General features: G+C 40.9%; 1 protein-coding gene across 4 annotated transcripts in view; it reads left to right on the plus strand.

Annotated features, from left to right (window-relative positions):
- The window catches only part of LMBR1 (limb development membrane protein 1), a 110,470-nt gene that overhangs the window by 52,969 nt on the left and 33,940 nt on the right, over window positions 1–23,561 (plus strand). For 2 of the 4 annotated variants that reach the window (XM_053259127.1, XM_053259126.1), the window contains exon 6: window positions 22,043–22,169. In XM_053259127.1, the coding sequence (XP_053115102.1) occupies window positions 22,043–22,169 (127 nt within the window). Of the gene's footprint in view, window positions 1–13,382; window positions 13,405–13,453; window positions 13,476–22,042; window positions 22,170–23,561 lie in introns of those variants that run through there. The other 2 variants (XM_053259129.1, XM_053259128.1) reach the window with 2 other exon arrangements.

Here is a 23,561-nt window from a genome sequence, read left to right on the forward strand (position 1 = left end):
GTGATGCCCACTCTGCTCTGCACTGCTCCGTGCTTCTGTTGAAATTGGCAGTTGGGGGCACCATTCTCTCAGTTTCTATTTGAATGTCAAAGTGTCAACACCTCGTTGCTGGCTCCTCAGTTCCTCTAGATTTGTCTGACTGAAAGAAAAGATAAGAAATGTGTTTGCTTGTTCCATTTGACTTCGGACTGTATTTGACGATCCTTACGTATTACGTATAGCCACCTAATGGTTATGACTTTTTCAGTGGGGAAATAACTTGCCTTATGAGCAAGAGGTTGCTGGTTCGAATCCCCACTGGTATGTTTCCCAGACTATGTGAAACACCTATATTGGGCAGCAGCGATATAAGAAGATGCTGAAAGGCATCCTATCATACTGCATGGGAGATGGCAATGGTAAACCCCTCCTGTATTTCACCAAAGAAAACCACATGGCTCTGTGGTCATCAGGAGTCAACACCAATTCGACGGCGCAACTTTACTTTTACTTTATGTGTTATGGACTGATTATTGGTGTTTTCAGGACTTTTTCAGTTCGCTGCAAGGCTGCGGCATTGAGGCGTGCCTTTAACAGCAATGGAAAACAAGAAAATGTTTAAAAATTATGTGGACTGCCAGCCTAAATTGCCATCGACTGACTATCATGACTCATGTTTGCTATGCTTAGGAGAGCAGCATAACCTGGCTGCATGCAAGATATGCTGTTCTTTCTCCAAGCAAACTCTTAAAAATTGGGTACTACGACTACATGTAGTGCTTTATGATTAGATGCTTCGCCCACCAATACCCGAGACCAAACTACCCCTCAACATCTGGGTCTTGATTGGGATTGATGTTGACATCAACACCGAGCATGCAAGACCGCTGTGGAGGATAAAAAAGCAAAGTTTAAGAGACCAAAGGAGGTCTTGAAGTTGGCGCACAGATATAAAGACAAGAAGAGGAAGTCCTCCTCTAATGAGGAAACAGATTCTCCACCAAGAAAGTAGCATCATACCAAATGAAAATTTAATGGCAGTACGCCTTCTCTTACGGCACTGCAAGCCTACAGCCAGCCTTCGACATCAGCTTCAACATCGATGGATCCGTCAACATCAAGGGGGCATTCCTCAAGGTTGACATCGACGTTGATGGAGGCAATACTTGAATTAATGGACTCCAGGTTGGTGTCGATACTGACTGCTTCTGTGGCAGCAACTTTGACATTGACCGCCGTGTCAAAGGACTAACTGCATGCACCTTTCAAGCTGCGCAGCCCAAGAGAGTCCTTCTATTGTCCCCAGCTCAGACAGTACAATCCCTGTCAACTTCCATATGGCACGTGCAGGGCAGAGTGGGCATCACAAGGAGCTAGTCAATCTATCCACGAGGTCCCTGCACAGGTGCAGAACCCATTTCATATGAATACAATGGATCACTACCGGATCATAGGTTACAGGTGAGCAACCTGGTTTTTTTGTTAAATTCTAAGAGCATTACATGTCGCATGTGCCATAACCTAATTGGATACTGTCACATAGGAACATAGGAAGCTGCCATATACTGAGTCAGACCATAGGTCCATCTCGCTCAGTATTGTCTACACAGACTGGCAGCGGCTTCTACAAGGTTGCAGGCAGGAATCTCTCTCAGCCCTATCTTGGAGATGCCAGGGAAGGAACTTGGAGCCTAGATGCTCTTCCCAGAGCGGCTCCATCCCCTAAGGGGAATATCTTACAGTTCCATGTTTGTGACCAACCCATAATAATGTGATCAAAATCAACTTACTTTTTGCATCAGGCTCATTTTCGTTCTGCCTGCCTTGTCAAAGTGTGTGTGTGTTTGTGTGTGTGTTGCTTTGCCAGCTACATTACTCAGCTCTTAGATAGATCCTATCCACTCTGCAATATGATGAGATAGAACTTTTTATGAAAGTATGCAGGGATACATACAAAGTTAAAGGACCAGGTGTTTGGTATGTGTTGACGGCGGAAGACTTTTAGTGGAGTAGATGGGCATGAGTTAGACTTGCTTGGCAGTAGAAGGAGCAAAGGATGGGTACTCCTTGATGGGTATGACTTCTTCCCTGCCTGGTTCCTTCATTGCCATGAGCTCTCTGTGACTGATGGGTAAATTTTACTTTTCCTTCTCCAGGAGGAGGAGCCCCATGGATAGCATCTAGAAGTCTCCTTAGAATTCTGGTTCTGAAACATCTGTGCCTCGATGTCCATTCGCACACTATGTGAATGTGTCTAGCTTAATAGTCAACCACAATATAATGCATATGAAAACACTAGTAAAATGGTTCAGATATGCCATTTGGTTTCCAGGGATCCTTTTGAAGGCGCACTTTAATATACCTACGTGTTGTTTTTCATAGAATTGTTAGGGAGTGAATGAGGTGTGTGTGAGTGAGAGCGAGAGAGTGTGAGCAAATTATAAACCATGTCTGCACAGAAACTTAATTTAGAATGCTTACATTTTGTTTCTTCAACAAAAACATTCTCAAAACAGTTTACATAGCAAAAGCAATGAAATGAAGTTTCCTTAAAAGAAACACAAGGGAGACACCAGACACTGGGAACTACTTTGCTGGGTTGAAATGGAATAATGGTCAATCCCCTGCTAAATAGAAGAGTGCCACCACTTTAAATGGTATTCTTTTGCCCATTTAGCAGATGAACATATTGCACAAAGAACTTCTCAGATGCATATCTCAGATAAAATGCAGCCAGTTCTCCGGCTGTGTCTATTCCAAATAAGTCTTAAAGGCTTCCTGTCTTTTCTATTGGTAGCTGATTAGGACTCCATTTGGACTTTAGTTAGTATTATGGAACTAAGAACTGGTACTGATGCAGCAATGGCGATCTGTTCACCATGGTTAGGAGCCAGGGAACTTGGTCACAGAATTACCTACATCCACCCTTCAAGTGCTGCTTTTAAACTTGGCTCCTGTTTCTACAGTGGTGTTAGGAATAAGCTGCGGATATTATTAACCTTAGTTGTGTCTGTGATGATGTAGTAATTAACCTTGATTAAGGCTGATGAAGGAATTCACAAGGGAAGGGCTGAGGGGAGAGTGAGTGATCCCTCAGCCATTTTCTAATCCTTTTACTGTGATTAAGGGTCAGGTAGTGTTTCATTTGCACTGCTTTATGAAGGTTTATTCTGACTCTTTTGGAGTACCTTCTGATGTCTTGCTTATTGATCTATCCCTAAACCACCACCAAACAATGATAGCATCCTTAATGAGGATATTTTGCACAGCCTATTGTAGTGCAACTTGCTTCCATAAGACTCTCCTTGCTTGCATTAATATTTGTTATTCGTTTAAAGGGGATAAATCTATTTTTTTTCCCTTTTCACTTAAAGGTAAATTGTGCCGTCAAGTTAGCCACTTGCAAATTTATTGTGATTTCCCCCTTCTTCATTCTAATTGATGGCATTCATTCTCAAAGACATATGGCTTCTCTAGTAGGCTCCCATTGATTCCCTTGGGCAAAAGCGTTTTTTTGTGGGGGGTTTTAAGCACTTGTATATTACACAGAGATACAGATACGGAAATTGGCCACTCACCATGGATACATGTAGTGCTTGTTCTGAAAATCAAACTAAACATGATTCTCTGTCTAGGTTTTTAATTAAAGCACTCTGTTAATTCAGACAGGATATTTTAGGCCTAAGGGGGTTAACTCTGTGCCCTTTTTAAAAAAGGGCTTAAATGGCTCCCCCCCATTCAGTCCACTGTTTTGTGTGTTAATTGGGCTTTCAGTTTTCTCAATTTTCTTAAATTGTAAACCTAGACAAATCAGTCTTTACTCTAAATGTTGGCTTTTAGTACTGATGCCCCCTTTTAACTGTCAGTGCTAGTTATAACTTTGATAGGCTATATTAACAGCAACCTTGATAGTTTGTTGACCAAATTTATATCGGCTTCTTTTTAGAATAATTTTTTCACTTATTCAAGTACCTGGGATGATGCACAGAACATAAAACAATACAATCTGTGTTTTCTATGTAAAGATGCACATTGTAATGTCCATATTTTCAATGCAGATGCGTTTTTATTCTAAGACGTTTCCTTTGCCTATTGCAAGGCTTTCCCCTCTTTTGAGTAGCTGGTGCTTCATCTCTAGAAGGTGACATTCTGCTTGTGCAGTAACTCATACAACCTCCTGCACAACCAGAAGCATGGAAATTGTTGGACGGTAATCTCTTCATCCCTGTGTGAAGGATTGTGCAAGCATTTTTGGAATAGCAGTATTGTTAATTTTGCTACTGCTCATATTTCTTTGGCTCCAACCTATTATTTTCCTAGTCCACAATGCAGAAGAAGTGTGAAACTAGGTTTTGGTCTCAATTGGCTTTGGATGTGTTCTTCTTGAACAGCAGGAAACTGTCTTGTATCTGGTCTGACCATTGAGCCATCTAGATGACCATTGAGCCATCTATTGTCTGCTGCTCTGACTGGCAGTGGCTCTCCAAGGTTTTAGGCAGAGGTCTTTCCCAGTCCTATCTGGAGGTGCCAGGGATTGAACCTGGGACCTTCTGCCTGCAAAGCATGTGCTCTTCAGCAGAGTAGTCCCACTCCCAACCACTCGGCATGGCAAACCTTTTAAAACCAATGGGAATTTCAAAAGCAGTAATAGAGCATGAGGGGTGTGCATGCACGCGTGCGCGCACACACACACACTCTTGTGTATAGGAGGAAGGACTGTCAGATGTTCAAAGAATAAATTTCAGTTTCAATTTCAAACTGGCCTAAGTAGCTCTTAGGGCGCCAGCAAATAAGACTGTAGCCATTTTCAGATAAGTCATCCCAGAAATGAGGTAAATATCTGTTTTGGACTCACTCTGAAGGATCAAGTGCACTGCTTGGAGGTGATCCTAAACTCACACAGGTAGTAACATAACTAGGAGTACCTATACACAGCTGTGGCTTTTGTGCCAGCTACAACCGTCTCGGAGAAAGCAGATCTGGTAACTATACTGATGCCTTTGTTCATGCTGATGGTTTGTTACTGTAATGTATTCTTTGTGGGACTACCCCTGAAAAGTATCTGGAAACTTCAGCTAGCCCAGGAGGTAGCTGCTAGGCTAATGTCAGGAGTTTATTATAGGGATTGAGTAACTCCCTTGCTTTATCATCTATATTGGCTCCTGATACTTTTCTGGGCATAATTCAAGGTGCTGAGTGTTACCTTTAAAGTCCTTAATGGCATAGGAACTTTGACTGTCTCTTTCGTTATGAACTTGCCAAAATATTGAGATCCTCAGTGGGGTTGCTGCTGTTTGACTTTCCTCGTTTAGGGACAACCCAAGACAGGGCCTTTCTAGTAGTGGTGCCTAGTTGATGGAATACTCTGCCCTTGAAGGCCTGGCAAGCCACCTTATTGGCTGATGTTTGCTTTGCCACCTGACGCAAACATTGCTTTTTGGGCATTTGCTTTTTATAGTTGATTGCAAGTGTGTTCTTGTGTTCTACTGTGTTTCATGTATATTAGTGATATTTTAACTGTGTTTTAAATTGTTAGATTCTTTGATTGTATACTGCTTTAAGCACCTGGTGGAAAAGTGACTTATGAATGTAATAAATACATAATAGATTCAATTTGTATTTGTATGAAGTTGTAAGCTTATGTATGTATTCATGATTTGGCTGCAGCAATATTTCTTGAGATACTAACAAAAGCATTATTGGACTCTAGTGTTTTGAAGCTGAAAATGATTCTGAGGACACAGAGCTTGTAATTTGTCAGAATGAAAAACTGAAACATCACTTTAAAAACTTGTTTTGTAACAAACCTTTATCCTAGTATTGATTGTGGGATGGGGGTGGACTCGTCCCAGAAGTTGTGGCATAAAATTTACCATGAGCAACAGCAACATCCTGACCAATTATGCAAACTATCCAGACTTCTCAATATTTAGAACACAACACACACAGTCTGTAGATTAAGAGGTTAACTGAGAACATCAAAAGAGAGTGGTTGAAAATAAAAGCAAATGGTAGAAATATTTGAGGTAGCTTCCTTACTTAATTAATTAGGTAGGCCAGGTGGAAGTGAAGAGGCCAGTGTTGGTGCTCAGTATATCTATAAAGCTGAGCAACATGACAGCACAATAGAGGAGGAACAAAGATTGTTTTAATATACTTCTATCCTGTGTCACAGTTTGAAATTGTCCTGGTTTATGTCCCTTTTGGCAAACTTACATAAAAGTGACCCTGTACTGTATTTTATGACCAGATGACTTTCCCCCCCTCAGTGGCTAATTTGTATCAGTCCCCCAATGTTAAAGAGACACAAATGAGAAGGAAGTCTAAGCCAGTATGTCTCAAGGACGCTTCACTAAATTCTTTCATTATTTTTGCTTGTTTTTGCCACTGATCATCCATAAATTGTTGGAAATAAGTGATTAAGGAAGTGCTGCTTAGTGTTAGTGGCACATGGATGTTCTTGGTGAGGCTTTTTTTTTTTTTGCGGGTGAAAGGAAATCAAGCACTGTGCAAACAAAAAGGAAGACTCCTGCTGGGAACCTTTCAAGGAAATTTAACTTGCATAATGTTTTGATCTTAATGTTCTTCACAAAAGAGTAATATTTCACCAGCTGTTGTGTATCAACTAATAAACCGCTTCATCACTACCATCTCTGCCTTCTCCATGTAGAACTCTTGTTTTCGATAAGAAAACTATATTTAAAAATAAAACAGCTTAGCTTTACTTTTAATAAGTAACAGACAGATTGCCAAGATATTTTATGTATGGCAGCTGAGTGGATCTGGCTATTTGTATTTCTGTAGGTCTCTAAAACCATGTCCTAAAAATTCAGCAGTGAGAAATCGATTGGGACTACACCACAGTGTATAGATAAAAACACTTTAAAAGTGAACATTACACTTCTTAAACCAGCTATTACAGAATAGTCTTGTTTGTTAGCCGTTTTGCTGCATTACAGCAAAACGTCTTCTTGTCAGAACATTTAACATCTTATTATGTAGATATGAAGGATAATTTGCATTTCAGTTTGTATCAAGAACAAGATATAGATGGTGCCCTGGCTGATGCTTTGAGGTTCTGTTCTAACTTTCCCCCAGAATAACAAGCCTGTATAATTCTGATGCTCTTTAAATACATAAACTAAATTCTCTGAATCTGATCATGCCACAAAATAGCAGGTTTAGATATGGAACAGTCTCAAATATTGGCTCTTTGATTAGGAGTTTTTGTGCTTTGCCAAAGAGAACCTTATTTAGTAGTACCCTTGAATTATAGACCAAACATTTTGCTTTAGATCTTGGTTTTCATGCCATGTAGGTTGACAGACTTTACAAGATTTAATAGTATTGTAACATTGTATAGAGAATATTTGCAATGCATTGTTCAGTAAAGATCAGTTACTTAAAACGTTTTGCCCCTGCAAAAGGTTCTGGGCAGTGCACTTTGTATGAAACTCACTTCTGTCATTTTCAGTATTACTAGGAAATGAAATTGAATCCAGCACAAAAAGTGTAAAGCTTAATGAGGAACCATCCCTTGAATAAAATATTTTTCTTCCCAAGCAAAGGTTTTTCCTATGATTTTTCCCTGATAAAATGTTAATTGACTTACATTGAAACTTTATTTGACAAAATGCATTTGCCCATTTTATACCTGCATGAATGTCTGCAGTTGGGATAATCGCAAGTTACAGTATTGTTCTTCAAATAGTCTCAAAGAATATGGTTGAGAACGTAGGTTTATTTGGCATTAAAGCTCACTGCTTATATTTATTTGTGTCTAGAAATTATTCAGCACATACAGAAACATTAGTGTTCTGATCTGGATGAAATGTTTATTTCTAGCATGTAATTGAATTGTGCTACACTGTATTAAAGCAAAAAAGGAAAGCTTGTGCTCTTGATTTGGTGTCAACTCCTGGTGACCACAGAGCCATGTGGTTTTCCTGGTAGAATACAGGAGTGGTCCATTTGTAGAACTAAAAGCAACTTGCTTAATCAGTGCCATAAAGGACAGCACTGTAGCTACATGTGCTAACATCTTACGTTAATCAACCGCCCTGAGCCATTTTGGAAGGGCGGTATATAAATCAAATAAATAAATAAATAAAATAAAAAATGTCACCTGACATGCTGAGGAAAATTGCTCACAGTAGTCCCATTGACATTGGGACTACCTTTAGGCATTGTCCATTTAATTTCAGTAGGTCTACTTTGAGTAATTTTCTTCCGTAGGCCAGTCACTTTGTTTAAAATTCAGAATATTTAAAACACACTATTACAAATGTTTTCTGTCAGATGGTATCTTCACTGGATTAGGGCTTTAGTTTAATTTAAGAATAAAACATAAACTAAAAAAAGCAGGAATTGCCTTTTGATGACCATGAAGCTACAGCAGTATTAAATTCAGGTTTGCAGCCAATATGGATAATGAGCAGATAGGCCAGTGTCTGCCCTGTGCCAGTGCCTCTCCTCTCCTCACCACTGCAGCTTGTTCCTTGACAATAATAATTTACATCAACTAAATGAACATAAGAACAGCTCTGCTGGGTCAGGCCCAAGGCCTATCTAGTCTAGCATCCTGTTTCACACAGTGGCCCACAAGATGCGCCTGAGAAGCCCATAGGCAAGAGGTGAGGGTATGTCCTCTTTCTTGCTATTGCTTCCCTGCAACGGGAATTTAGAGACATCTTGCTTCTAAGACTGGCCTATAGCCACCAGACTAGTATCCATTAATAGATCGTTTCTCCATGAATTTGTTTAAGCCCCTTTTAAAGCCTTCTAGGCTAGTGGCCATTGCCACATCCCGTGGCAGAGAATTCCATAGATTAATTATGTGCTGTGTGAAAAAGTACTTCCTTTTGTCGGTCCTAAGTTCATTGGCAAACAGTTTCATGGGATGGCCCCTGGTTCTTGTGAGAGGTAAAAGATTTCTCTGTCCACTCTCTCTACTCCATGCATAATTTTATACACCTATATCCTGTCTCCCCATAGTCACCTCTTTTCCAAACTAAAAAAGCCCTAGATGCTGTAGCCTTTCCTCATAAGGAAGGTGCTCCAGCCCTCTGATCATCTTAGTTGCCCTCTTCTGCACCTTTTCCAGTTCTGCATTGTGCTCCTTAAGATAAGGTGACCAGAACTGTCTGCAGTACTCCAAATGTGGCCGCACCATAGATTTGGATCTATGGTGATGCAGCACCATGTATTCTTTTTACAGATTTTCAGAAGTAAACATATTTGCCCGGTAGAAAGATTGGTGTTAGATGGTTAGTAGAGCCAAAGTGGGAAGGAAGGAAGGGAACAGCAAGGAGCATCAGCCATGTGAGATAGATATGATGGCTGTCCAGTGTCCTGAACTCCTTTGTCTGACCTGGAAATCCCTGTTTGATGTTTTGTCTCTTTGAAGTTTCAGATGTTGTCCACATTTCTCCTAAGTTTTTCTGTGTGTTAATTAGGTTTGGAAACTTGCTTTAATAATAACGCTAGAATATCAAGTTGTTGAATAACACATTGGATAGCACGCTAGTGCAACAAACTCACAGATTTGGAACAGACATGCAGTCCTGACCGTAGTGACAAACAGGAAGCATGTTGCCAAATTTTGATTTTAAATTAATACAACTTTTCCTTCCAAATGTAGTGGTACATATGACCTATATATTTTTTATAGTTGAACTGGTTTGATACCGCAATGTTGAATGATTGACAGCAAATAATGGCCTGTTTGTCTTTTATGTCATAGTACATGTAGTGGTACCTAGAGTTGCTTGTGCTAACTCTCTTCCTTTGACATTGTTGTATATGTGAGTCCAAATTTCTCATTTTGATCAGTCTGTGCATCTAGGTAGGATGTATATTCCTTTGCAGGTTTCGGATGCAACAGTCTGTGGCTCAAGGGGGTGGCCCATTAGATTGAAGAGGGAGAAGACAAGAAAGGGCGGAGTCTCCAACATAGCAATCTGTCCTTCTGCCTACAAATGAATTCCCCTCACTACATTTTATATGTAATGTTAGTGAATTGTATGCTTTTGGCACCCCATTAACTAGGGAGTTGATCTGAACCTCAAAACTGGTTCACAGCAGGTTTTTTCAGTAGATCTTATCTAAACCCAAACGTACAATCACTTGGCAACCTTGAACTAGAACTGAACCCTTAAACAGAAGAAGCAGTAAGTGAGTCAGAACCAGCACTTGAAAGATTCTTTTGAAAGGTGGTAAGAGCTCGTCTATGCTCCAATTAGATTTTGGAGACACTTTATTTCGCAGTGAGCCCGCTGAAAAGAAGAGCAGCTGCAAGAGAATTTGCTAGGCAAGACCTAATCCTGGTAGTCTTGGTGCTCAAGTAGATGATAGTCCACTTACAGCCTGGTATCCAGCATCAAGGCCTCTCTATGGACAATTCCATAAATTGAGGCTGGAAGCATCTTGTGTTTCCTTGGACAAAAATAACATTCCCCTCAAATGAAATAGGTATTATTTTACTCAGTTTACAGAGTTGCACTGCGAGCAAGAGTTCTTCATTATTCTATATAAAATGAATCTAAACTAGTTCAAAGTATCTGAACCAATTACCAAACCATTCCTTAAAGTTAGAGTACTGATGAAACAGTACTGAACCTAATTTTTTAAATAATTTGACTCCCTGCCATTAATACATTCTGTTGAAATCCTGCACAAGTGGGACTTCTTTAAAGGTGGCATTATAATATGTCACTCCTTAAACTCTATTGCAAAGTGTAATTAAATATATATATTAATATTAATAATCAACCTTCAAGCTGTGGCCATCTTGTGCTAATAGTGCTAAATTGATAGTTGTGTGGCAGCCAGACTTAGAATGAATATGTATAACATAATTCCTACATCAGATGCAGGAAAACTGCCACAGAGGCGGTTGGACCTTTGGATAATGAGGGAATGAAAGGGATTATTAAGGAGGATATGGAGGTTGCAGAGAAGCTAAATGAGTTCTTTGCTTCCGTCTTCACGGCAGAGGTACTGAGCATATACCTGTTCCTGAAACAAAAATAACATTCCCCTCAAGTGAAATAGGTATTATTTTACTCAGTTTACAGAGTTGCACTGCAAGCAAGAGTTCTTCATTATTCTATTTAAAATGAATCTAAAGTTTTCAGTTCAAAGTTTTCAGGGATAGAGGCTGAAGAACTGATTCAGGTAGCAGTGACAAGAGATGATGATCTAAACTGTCTGGAAAAATGGAAAACTAGCAAATATCCAGGGCCGGACAGCATCCATCCAAGAGTCCGCAAAGAACTCAAATGTGAAATTGCCAACCTCCTTGCTAAAATATATAACTTATCCCTTCAATCAGGCTCTGTATCGGAGGACTGGAAAGTAGCAAATGTAACACCGATTTCAAAAAGGGATCCGGGGCGATCTGGGAAATTACAGGCTAGTTAGCTTAACTTCCATTCCAGGCAAATTGATGAAAAGCATCCTCAAGAATAAAATTGTAAAGCACATAGAAGAACAGGCCCTGCTGGGAGAGAACCAGCATGGCTTATGCAAAGGTAAATCTTGCCTTACAGACCTTTTGGAGTTCTTCAAGAGTGTCAACAAGTGTGTGGATAAGGGTGATCCAGTTGACATAGTATACCTGGCCTTCCAAAAAGATTTTGACAAAGTTCCTCATCAAAGACTCCTGAGAAAACTTAGCAGTCATGGGATAAGGGGACAAGTACATATGTGGATTGCTAACTGGTTGAAGGACAGGAAACAGAGGGTAGGGATAAATGGAGAGTTTTCACAATGGAGGGAAGTAAGAAGTGGGGTCCCCCAGGGAACTGTACTGGTACCAGTGCTTTTTAATTGATTCATAAATGATCTAGAAGGAGGGGTAAGCAGCGAGGTGGCCAAATTTGCAGATGATACCAAGCTCTTTCAGGTAGTGATATCCAAAACGGATTGTGAGGAGCTCCAAAAGGATCTCTTCAAACTAGGGGAATGGGTGACAAAATGGCAAATGCAGTTCAATGTTGGCAAGTGTAAAGTGATGCACATTGGGACAAAAAAACCCAACTTCAGGCATACATTGATGGGATCTGAGCTGTTGGTGACTGATCAAGAGAGGGATCTTGGGGTCATGGTGGACAGATGGTTGAAAGTTTCAACTCAATGTGCAGCAGCTATGAAAAAGGCCAATTCCATGCTAGGGATCATTAGGAAGGGGATTGAAAATAAAACGGCTAATATTATAGTGCCCTTATACAAAAACTATGGTGCGACCACACCTGGAGTACTGTATACGATTTTGGTCACCACATCTTAAAAAGAGGACAACCAAGATGATCAGGGGCCTGGAGCACCTTCCTTATGAGGCAAGGATACAACACCTGGGGCTATTTAGTTTAGAAAAAAGACGACTGCGGGGAGACATGATAAAATCATGCATGGAGTGGAGAAAGTAGAGAGAAATTCTTCTCCCTCTCACATAACACTAGAACCAGGGGTCATCCCATTAAATTGATTGCTGGGAAATTTAGGACCAGCAAACGGAAGTATTTTTTCACACAACGCATAATCAACTTGTGGAATTCTCTGCCACAAGATGTAGTGACAGCCAACAACCAGATGGCTTTAAGAAGGGCTTGGATAACTTCATGGAGGAGAGGTCTATCAATGGCTACTAGTTGGAGGGCTAGAGGCCATCTCCAGCCTCAAAGGCAGGATGCCTCTAAGTACCAGTTGCAGAAGAGTAACAGCAGGAGAGAGGGCATGCCCTCAACTCCTGCCTGTAGGCTTCCAGTGGCATTTAGTGGGCCACTGTGTGAAACAGGATGGTGGACTAGATGGGCCATGGGCCTGATCCAGCAGGGCTGTTCTTATGTTCTTATAATTTATTTGTATAAGGCTGTGATACAAGAGGAATTTAAACTGGATGAGGGACAATAATTTTCTAGTATTCCATCTACTGCTAGATACTGACATTGAGCAGGACTAATCAAAAAGTTCTTTTGTATTTGGATGAAGTCTAGAGCAAGCAATTTGTTGTAGAGGAAACGGCTCATTTAATTTTTGTCTTTCCCTCAACATTTTCCCCCTTCCCCATTCATTGTTCATAGAATCATTGAATGTTAGAGGTGGAAGGGATTGTTTTCTAGGCCAGCCCACTTGCTCAGTGCAGGAAACTGCTGTAGCATCCCTGCCAGCCTCTGTTTGAAAACTTCCAGCTAAGAAAATTTCACTGAAAAACAGTATCATGTTTCAGCTTTTGGGGATTATTTTAATATAAAACGTTCATGAGGCAAAACTTCTTAAAACCGACTGTCATTTCTTTTCAGGTGGACTTGAAAGTTCATCCTTGAGAGAAAAAGGCTGTGGAATGGCATTGAAATGTAACCAGTCAGTTAATCAATCACTTTATCCTGGTCAAAGACCGTAATAAAGGAAGAAAACATAACATTGGCAAGTGTTGAAGGCTGTTAAGATCGAGGGAATATAAACAGTAAAGTTGCCAAATGGTTAGAACCTATAAGGTTTGTAAAAACTGTATTACAGTCTTTGGCTGTTGTAAGGCACAGAAACACAGAAACTGTAAGGACCATGAATCAGCATAAGAACATAAGAACAGCCCTGCTGGATCAGGCCCAAGGCCCCTCTAGTCCAACATCCTGTTTCGCACAGTGGCCCACCAGATGCCGCTGGAAGCCTCAGACAGGAGTTGAGGGCATGCCCTCTCTCCTGCCATTACTCCCCCGCAACTGGTACTCAGAGGCACCCCGCCCCCGAGGCTGGAGGTGGCCCACAGCCCTCCGACTAGTAGCCATTGATAGACCTCTCCTCCATGAAGTCATCCAAACCCATCTTAAAGCCATCCAGGTTGTCGGCTGTCACCACATCCTGTGGCAGAGAGTTCCACAAGTGGATCACACATGGTGTGAAAAAGTACTTCCGTTTGTTGGTCCTAGACCTCCTGGCAATCAATTTCATGGAGTGACCCCTGGTTCTAGTGTTGTGTGAGAGGGAAAAGAATCTCTCTCTCTCCACTTTCTCCACGCCATGCATGATTTTATAGACCTCTATCATGTCTCCCCGCAGTTGTCTTTTTTCTAAACTAAAAAGCCCCAGGTGTTGTAGTCTTGCCTCATAAGAAAGGTGCTCTAGGCCCCTGATCATCTTGGTTGCCTTCTTCTGTACCTTCTCCAGTTCAACAATGTCCTTTTTAAGATGTGGTGACCAGAATTGTACGCAGTACTCCAAGTGTGGCCGCACCATAGTTTTGTATAAGGGCATTATAATGTTAGCCGTTTTATTTTCAATCCCCTTCCTAATGATCCCTAGCATGGAGTTGGCCTTTTTCACAGCTGCTGCACATTGAGTCGACACTTTCAACGAGCTGTCCACCACAACCCCAAGATCCCTCTCCTGGTCCATCACCGACAGCTCGGATCCCATCAGCATATACTTGAAGTTGGGGTTTTTTGTCCGGTTGCAGTTGCAGTGTTACACTATAGGAGACTAAAGAGTTACAAATTAAAAGAGATTATAATTGTATTGGTTAAAACTGTTAAAATTGTAGGATAGCTAAAATCTATAAGTGAAAGGCTATAGAGTTTAAAAGGTTATTGTACTATTACAATTGAAAACTATACAATTGTAAAAGGTCCGTAGATTATAGGTGGCGCTCTGTGCTGCATCAGGTCTCGTGTTTACTGGCATTTAGAATCTGGCAAATTTTGTATGCAATTGCACAGAACTTAGCAATGTTGTGTGTTGTAGAGAGGTTCTAGTCAGAGAATAATATGGAGGTGTAGATATGGATCAGGGCAGCTGGATAACCTAGCCAGTTGTGGGAGAATGAGGGTATTGCAGAGGCATTGAAATGCAGATTGTCCAATGTCTGCTGGTTTTAGTGTAGAATGCTATTCAGTTTCTTCCCTTTTTACTTAAACAGATTAGAAAAGGCATTTAGAAAGTGCTAGCTGAATCTATTTCTTAGCTTCAGGTTAACTTCTGTAGTTCTCTTCTGCAATCCAAATATTTTTTTAAATGATTCTTACCCTAAAGTTACCAAGTGGCACCCTTTTGTTAACTATCAGGCCCATTGTTTTCATTTATTTGAAACATGTAATGAACATAAAATGTTTCCCAGGCTTGCTGGTTATGTTGAGGGCAGTGATTATAAAGTAATGTTGACATACCTTGAAAGAGGTCAAGATGTTCTGCAGGATTTATGTGTTTAAATCTTCAGCTCTGTAGAAACATGCCAGCCTTTGTTCAGCCTTTCATCCACTCCTTTTTTCTCCTTGGTGAGGAAAGCTCTGTTAACTTCATTGATACTTGGTGTATTTCAACTTTCGCAATGCTGGTTAAATTTTTAAGTTATCAGAAGGCTTGTGATTAAGCACTGTGCAAATTTTAATTTAATATGATCACTTGAATTTTGTGTCAGTTTTGAATTTTAAGGAGAGGAGAGCTGGTCTTGTGGTAGCAAGCATGACTTGTCCCCTTAGCTAAGCAGGGTCTGCCCTGGTTGCATATGAATGGGAGACTAGAAGTGTGAGCACTAGAAGATATTCCCCTCAGGGGATGGAGCTGCTCTGGGAAGAGCAGAAAGTTTTAAATTCCCTCTCTGGCTTCTCCAAGATAGGGCTGAGAGAGATTCCTGCCTGCAACCTTGGAGAAGCCATTGCCGGTCTGTGTAGACCATATTGAGCTAGGTGGACCAATGGTTTGACTCAGTATATGGCAGCTTCCTATGTTCCTATGTGTCTTAAAAGCTTTGGTTTACATTTGCAACCATTTAACTCCAGTAACATGATTCACACAAGTGAATTTTAGAAGGCCAACTTAGCAGTAGCCTGCACCTCTCTCTCCTTCTCCGCTCTAATCATAGCTTAGTATTCCAAAATTATTGATGCTCTAATAGTATATGTGCAATATCATTGCTGGTACAATGGCCCTTCCAAAGAATAGCTGTTGTATGACCTATTGGTTTCAGTCAGACTAGCAAGCCCCTTCATCACAGTTGGTCTGCAGATGTTGCCATATAACAGTGTTGTGGGACTGCATCAAGGAGAATGAAGCATCTTGTGGGGCTAGATGCAGCCTCCATATGTACCTTACCTACCCTTGCGCTAACCTGCTGCCTTAGGCTTCCCCTGCACTCTCCTTCCACCCTCTTGACTGTCTTCATTCAACACAATTTGGAAGAGGAAATGATATTTGAATCACAGGTTTAGAGGTACAATGTGGGCTGTCTCTGGGCAACCAGTTTTTCCCATTACGCAGTTACTTGTGCAGGCACTGTGCAGTGGGACTGTAGAGTAGCCAGACTGTCACTAGCAGAGATCCAGTGCATGATGGATTCTTCTGCCGTCATGCTAGACCTTTGCAGCTGCTCTAAATGTGATGGCCCCTCATTTCATTTCATGTTGGTTCCTTGGCAGCCTAGTTCCATTGAATTTCGAGTATGTGGTAATCCTAAAGGCCTGGTTCACCCAGTTTCAAAAGCGAAACACTATTCACCCAGTTTCAAAAGCGAAACACTATTGGGCTGTATAAAGGCCACCTGCCATGTGGATACAATGTAAGTTGTGTTGTAGGCATAGTGGCCCAAACGTCTTCCTTAATTTGAAAGGTTTCATACTGTTATATGGGTTTGATGATCTTGTTTATTTATTTAATTTATTTATTTAATACATTTCTATATGGCCCAAAACGCAAGCTCTCTGGGAGGTTTACAAAACAACCAGAGAATTTCCAAAAGCAAATTGTTGTGAGTTGCTTTTGGAAATAGATCAAAATTGTAAATAAAGTGAGGTCTCCCAATATGAGAAAAGTACTTACCTGAAAGTACCATAGTGTATTTGAAGTAAAATCTGCAAATGCCTGTAATACTATTCTTTGAAACTGGGAACACTTGCAGACTTCAGTTGTTGAAGGAATGACTTCAGCTCTTCAAAAACAGCACATTTTAATATGGCTCCATTGAAGTTATTTTCTCTTACTTGAGTTGAATCCTTTAATTATTAAATGAATAAGAGAGACCACTTGATTTTTGGCCCTTGTGATGCTTCTGTATGTTATCCTGAAATCGGGTGCATCTTTTACCCTCCGTATATTAAAAAATTGGTTTGCTTCACTGCCTCTCCTTGGGGACTGCTAGCATTTTCTTCTTGCAAAATTCGTCAAATTCTGGCAATATACAATGTATTCATATTCTGGCCCTTAGTGGAAGGATGAGCAGTTGCCAAGTTTCTTGCCTATGTACTGTATTGTCCTGATGTGATTAACGGTGACGATAAAAGACAGCTTCCGTGCTTTTTACTAATTTATTGACTGCACTAGCAAATATTTGGCACTTTTCCAGAATCCCAAATACTTAGTATTTTTAAACAATAATCTCTCACTTTTGCATACATGGCAATTCTTTGTTCATTTTGTTTCTACTTACTCCTGCAATATTCTGAAAGTATGAAACCTGGAAATCTTAAGACGAGTCACAGTCAGTAAGGAATTGTCATCAGAAGATGTACACTGCATACAGAGAGAAACTACCCTCTAGGTATAAGCTGTAAACACACTTATTGTGAGGCATGTCTTAATGTGTTTCAATTGACATAATAGTAATCCTTTTTAATACAGATTTATTGGGGGAGGAGAAAGGTCTTCTTTCTCAGTAATTATGTTTTGTGGCTTCCTCGTCTCTCATTGCTACAAGATTGTAAAGTCAGCTGCCATTCATATATAACCAGGATTTCCAGCTGGAAAGTTACTTTATAGACATGTTCTGTTTTTTAGAAGGATTAATTGTCAGGTCCTTGTTGAGGCTTTGGAGTAGGATGGAATTATGAAAAGAAACCCGGCAGACGTGGAAAATGGGGTTGAAAACATACATGAATTTTTGAACTGCTTTTGTGAAAATGAAGCGGAGACATTGCCCATTACTGAATTGGCTGCAATTATCTAATAGTGCTGAACTTCACGTATATAATGCCTAGATGTGTGGAACTCAGACGAATGTCAGCTTAAAAATAACAATGTGAACGCTGTTAGATAACAGAAGCAGCCCCTCAACATGCTGTACAGTTCTGAATAGGGAACTGGGATAAGGCTGTTGGAGGCTCCTCAACTTTCAAGCAGCTTTGCTTCCCTAAAGAGAATCTTCATTTTTTGAACATAATGGGGATTTCTCCTTAAAATGCTGTATGAGATTTAGTAGTATTAATTGATTAAGCAGCTCACTATTAGGTAGTGTTGTGATTTTTTTCATCCCACATGAAGTAATTTGTTTAAAAATGCTGTTTAAAGATTCACATTTCCCTGGCAGAGCAAACACACTCTCCCATTGGTTGAGGTGATTTATGACATATATGCTGCTCAATCCTCCCTTTAGCCTTCTTTATGTGCAGGAGGATTGACTGAGTTGTGTGGATTTATTTTGCGTTGATGACTGAAAAAGGGTTTGTAAAAGGAAATTCAGGAAATCTGCCATTTGTAGATTCCTGCATGGCGGCAAATTTCTTCACTGGCAATGAAGATTATGTTGGAGTGGAGATGAGGGGAGTGAACAAGGTGTTCTGTTTCTGTCAGGGCTGGTGAAATCCTGTAAAAATCTACCCCTAGGGAATGAAAGATCTCTTGAAAATAAAGGGCCACCATTATTACACTTGAATGATTTAATTCATGTCTCTGAGGTAAATAGGGAAACAGGCTCAATCACATAGGCCTTGGCTCCTTAGCTGTGACAGTGGCCTCTTCATTTTTCCTCAGAACTGCTAGGCCCCAGTGCTCCTAGTGAGATGCAACCGGCAGGGCCAGTTATCTAGGCCTATTAGGACATCTAGGGTGGGTCAAGCAGGGGTGCATTCTGGTCTCTTACATTGTTCAATATTGATGTAAACTCTTTAATCAAGTGCCTGCAGGGCTTAGATATACATGCCCCAAAGATAATAGACAGACTGCTTCCTGTACTTTTATATACAGATGACACAGTAATTTTGTCCCAGCCACAAGTGGGGATGAGAAGAGCTCTTAAGGCCTTAGCCCTCTATTGCAAGGAAGAGCAACTGGATATTAATGATATGGATATTAATGATAACCGAAATCTTGGCCTTCTCCAATAGGAGAGAAAAATATATAAATGGAGGATTGACAATCACAATATAGAGCAGATTAAATGTTTTAAATATTTCAGGGTCGTATTTCAGGAATCTGGGATAAAGAGTGCCCAAATGCTGCTGCTCAGGCACAGAGAAGTGCATCAGCAACTCTCAGCTTCCACAGGTGGCAAGGAGGGATGTTCATTCCGGCTGCCACCAACTTATTCAAGGCAAAGTCGCTGGCTCAGATGTTTTATGGGGCACAGCTGGGACCCTATGCTAACTATTCCCTGCTGGAGCAGGGCCTTAAGAACATTATTTCTGACCCCCCAAATGTATTTCTAATGCCTCTCTGAGATTGGAATTGGGTGTTAAGAAACTGGGCAAGAATCAACTTATTGCCCTCTGGTCTCCTTCCCTTGTTATTATTGGATAGGCATTGCTCGAGCTGGTGGTAGAACTGTGTCAGGGAACTCTGTACCTATGGTCTTTCACCTGAGGCAATCCTCTCTGTGGGTTTGGTCAGGGCCAAAGAACTTATTAAACAAAAGATCTGGGATATTGAGTTTCAGAGACCCCTGTCAAGGACATCTAGGTCATTCCGCCTGCTCAGTGGTGGGATAAGAACTCACCCAGCAGATTATCTATTCTTCCTTACTTTCCCTAAACATAGATGGGCCTTCTTGAGGGCCTGTATGAATCTCCTCCCTTTGGAACTTTTGGCTTGTAGATATAGTAGAATTCCAATTGAGCAGAGATATTTCCCCTGTAACTCTGAGATGGAGTCAGTTGTACATGTGCTCCTGCGGTGTGTCTTTTATGTAGATCTTAGGCGAAGGTTAATTGACCCTTTTAAAGCCTACTTTTCGGTAGGCTTATGAGATCATCTGGCATTCTCTGTGTGTGTCCATGTTCACCTCCCCTCTTCTCCGCACAATTGCTTGCCACTTTTGTTAAAAGACAGAGAAAAAAAACAAATAAAATTTTCCACTTATACTGGCATGCCCTATAAGAAGGTGACTGCAAAGTTGTGAAGCTGGTCGGAGAATGAAGTAAAGATAAAGATGATTATGAAAGGCAATTTTTGAAGGAGGGGATTTTTTTAAAGTTATAAAACTAACCCTAATAATAACCTTGTGGTCTTAATTCCTATGAAACTGTTCACACCCACCCTTCTCCATAAGGTTGTTGCCTTTTTAGAAAATGGGGCAGAAAAAAAATCAAATAAAAATACAATATTGGAGGATAATAAACATGTTATTTATTTGTACTAACATTGAAATGGTCCTGAGACACAAGCACAGATTTCTCACAGAACACCTTTTCTCTTCTCACTGCATCTACCCAAGCTTTCCGTTGCTTTTTTTCTTTAGGTACATGCACAATTTTTCTTCGTATACTTTTTGTTGTGCTCTTGCACAGTGGTTCTACACACCACTTGTACCTTCTGGATTTTTCAAAATCATGGTTGTTTGGGGTCAGATTACTTCAGGAAACTTCACTCTCCATACTTGGAGTGACAAGGCTTCAAAGATGGACAGCACTGATGATATCACAGTAGAGCCAACATGGCTGCTGACTGTTTCAAGGGCTGTGGCCAAATAGGAATTTCAGGCTTTGATTTCAGCTGCATATGAGCAGATTTCAGACAGATAAGCAAGCAAAAAACCACCCTAGGTGACTTGTAATCACTTTTTGGTGAGGAACTGAACTTTTTTTTCCTTTAAGGAGACATCCCTATTGTGGACTTGGCTGAGAGAGAGCATCTGTCGTATTAGAACCCCCGTTGGCAACTAGTGACCTTAGCTGCCCTTTCCCGCATTCTAGTTTCTGGCTATAGGCTTGTCGTGGTGTTGCCCTTTAGGAGTTTCCCATAAAGAAATACCTCATCTTTCAGTGTGTTGGTCCCCCCTCCCAGTCCTTCATTTTACTGTTCTCTTGATAACTGTTTTGTTGGTTGTTCAGGACTTAGGAACCCGTCTGGGGAGCTTAAAATCACAGTTCTTCTGACCTTATATAGCAGAAGGATTGAACCCTGTCCTTTTATACCATTAGTTGTAAGGAAGAGGACCCTAGTGAACAAGGCACTTATTTTTGTTTTCCAATTCCACTATGATCTGAATTTATGATCTGAATGAAAAGTCTTGGTTAAAAAGTAAAAAGTTCAGCCTGTGCAACTTTTTTTAAAAAACCCTCCAAGTCGCAGAGGCCCATGTCTATCAATTTACTAGAGATAGAGTGGTGTACATGTGCGTGCATGTGTGCGTGTGAGTGACAATGACAGTGATATGGTGTTTTTTGTCTGAAGACCCCAAAGTACTTTACAACTATAATAATATAAAAGGTGTTGTGGTTTTTCTAGCTGTTGCTCTTCCTCAGATATTCTGTGGTGACGGTAGGGGAGAAATCCCCACCCCACCCCGAAGTGTGCTACCTAGCAAATAGTGCTAGGTAGCACTGGATGCTTGTTGTCATCACTGGCTATATATAAATAAAAATAATGTGCATATGTGGTTCCTGATCCTTAATTGCATATTGAGGGCAGTGTGTTTGCAACAGCTGAGTGTGTGGAGCTCTTGAGGGCTCTCTAGACTGCAAATAACCAAGCAGAAACCATTAATTTGGAAGACCTGTATTTTAAGCGGAGTGGTGTATTGTACCTAGCGTAAACTAATGTTGGCTGGGCTATTTGCCATAATTGTCTTTCCAGTCTCTTAATTGGAATCGTAGATAAAATTTGCCACTACACTTCCTCAGCTGAAATAATTAATAAATGTAATTTATCTTTTTAAAATGCCCCTGTGAAAATCATAAGATGTAAACAATTGTTAATGAATAAAATGTATTGGAACTGTGATACTAGTTAAGTGATTTTAAACCATGTTCTGTGGCTTTATTGGAAAAAGGCTAGTCTCAAAAGCCATTTAAGAAGAAAATATCTTGTAAGATATATCATGCAGCTAGTATACTTTAACAAAAATTGCAAATTGTTTTTATAGGGAATCAGAGCACGCATTCTGGAAACCCTTGTTATGCTCATTCTTCTCGCACTGCTTATCCTCGGAATAGTTTGGGTGGCATCAGCTCTCATAGACAACGATGCTGCGAGTATGGAGTCCTTATATGGTATGTATGTCTTATAACATACTCTGGTATGTTAAAGCATGGATGTTGTTAATGGGCAGCATTTAAAGGTGGTCACCTACTTTAGCAAGCAGAAGGCAGGTGGTTGTAATATTTATTTGTTCAGCAGTTTTTACTGAGATTAAAGTATACCTGCATTCTTTAGAAACATTTTTTAGCCTACTTTCCTTAATGAAAGTAAGCTTATGAGATCACTCGGCATTGTGTGTGTGTTTGTCCGTGTATGTCCCAATCAGCTTTGCAATGCCTGGACCAATATAAACCAAATTGGATACAGTTGTAGGGACACCTCAGTGGCGTAGTTTGTGATGATGTCATCCACCCCGATTCAAGATGGTGGACACATGGACATATGAGGTGCAAGTGGGAACTTATTTAGATCAAATTTGGTACAGTTGTAGGAATACCTCAAAGGCATAGTTTGTGATGATGTCATCCACCCCAATTCAAAATGGTAGATGCATGAACGTTTGAGGTGCAAGTGGGCTAATATGTGAACTGCCTAACCGATTTGGACCAAATGTAGCAGGGATATGAAAGGAAAGTAGGCAGATTAGTTCTTATCAGAACTACTTGTTTAGTGTTTCACTTCTTAACCAATGTCACTTCAAGCAGCTCATTTTTATCTTCAGTCAGTTATGTTTGCTGTTGAAATGCTCAAGTATTAGTGTTCCACAAATCGATAAGGGCAATGTTCAGCAGTGGCGTAGCCACCATTGGGTGACTGGGTTCAAATAACCCGGGCCACCACCCTTCAGGGGCTGTGCCTCGCAACCCTGACACGTCCCCCATGTCTGATGTGGGGGGAGGTGCTGGCTTAGCTCCTGAGCGTGGCCGCATGGCCCCGTTCAGGAGTTAAATGGCCAGTACTGCGTTTGCAGCATGGCCAGGAGACGCTCTCTCTGCCTTTAAGGCAGGGAAGAGCCGCTCCTGGCCGCGTTGCGAATGCAGTGCTGGCCTGAATCGTAACACCCGAACAGGGCCACACGGCCCTGGCTGGGAGCCAGACCATGCACCTGCATCTCATGTCAGACACGGGGGGTTGGCTAAAAACCAAACAGGGCGGGGCGAGCAGGGCAGCGGCGGCTGGACATGGGCCACTGCTGGTCTGGCCCCGCTACTGATGTTCAGCATAAGTTTTAATTAAATACAGTATTAGAATAATTGTGTACTTGAGTCCAGTACTTCATTTTATCTTCAATATGTTAATGGGTATACTCTTTTTGTTTTGGAATGTTACTGTCTAGAGCAAGGGAAGGCAACTTTGGCTCTCCAGCTGTTGCTGAACCGGTAGTGGCTGATGCAGGCGCTGCCGGGTGTGGGGCGGGGGCAGTGAGATAGGCACCCTTTAGCATAAATTAGTAGGTGCTTACT

Source organism: Hemicordylus capensis, chromosome 6, assembly GCF_027244095.1.
Source record: "Hemicordylus capensis ecotype Gifberg chromosome 6, rHemCap1.1.pri, whole genome shotgun sequence".
NCBI lineage: Eukaryota > Metazoa > Chordata > Lepidosauria > Squamata > Cordylidae > Hemicordylus > Hemicordylus capensis.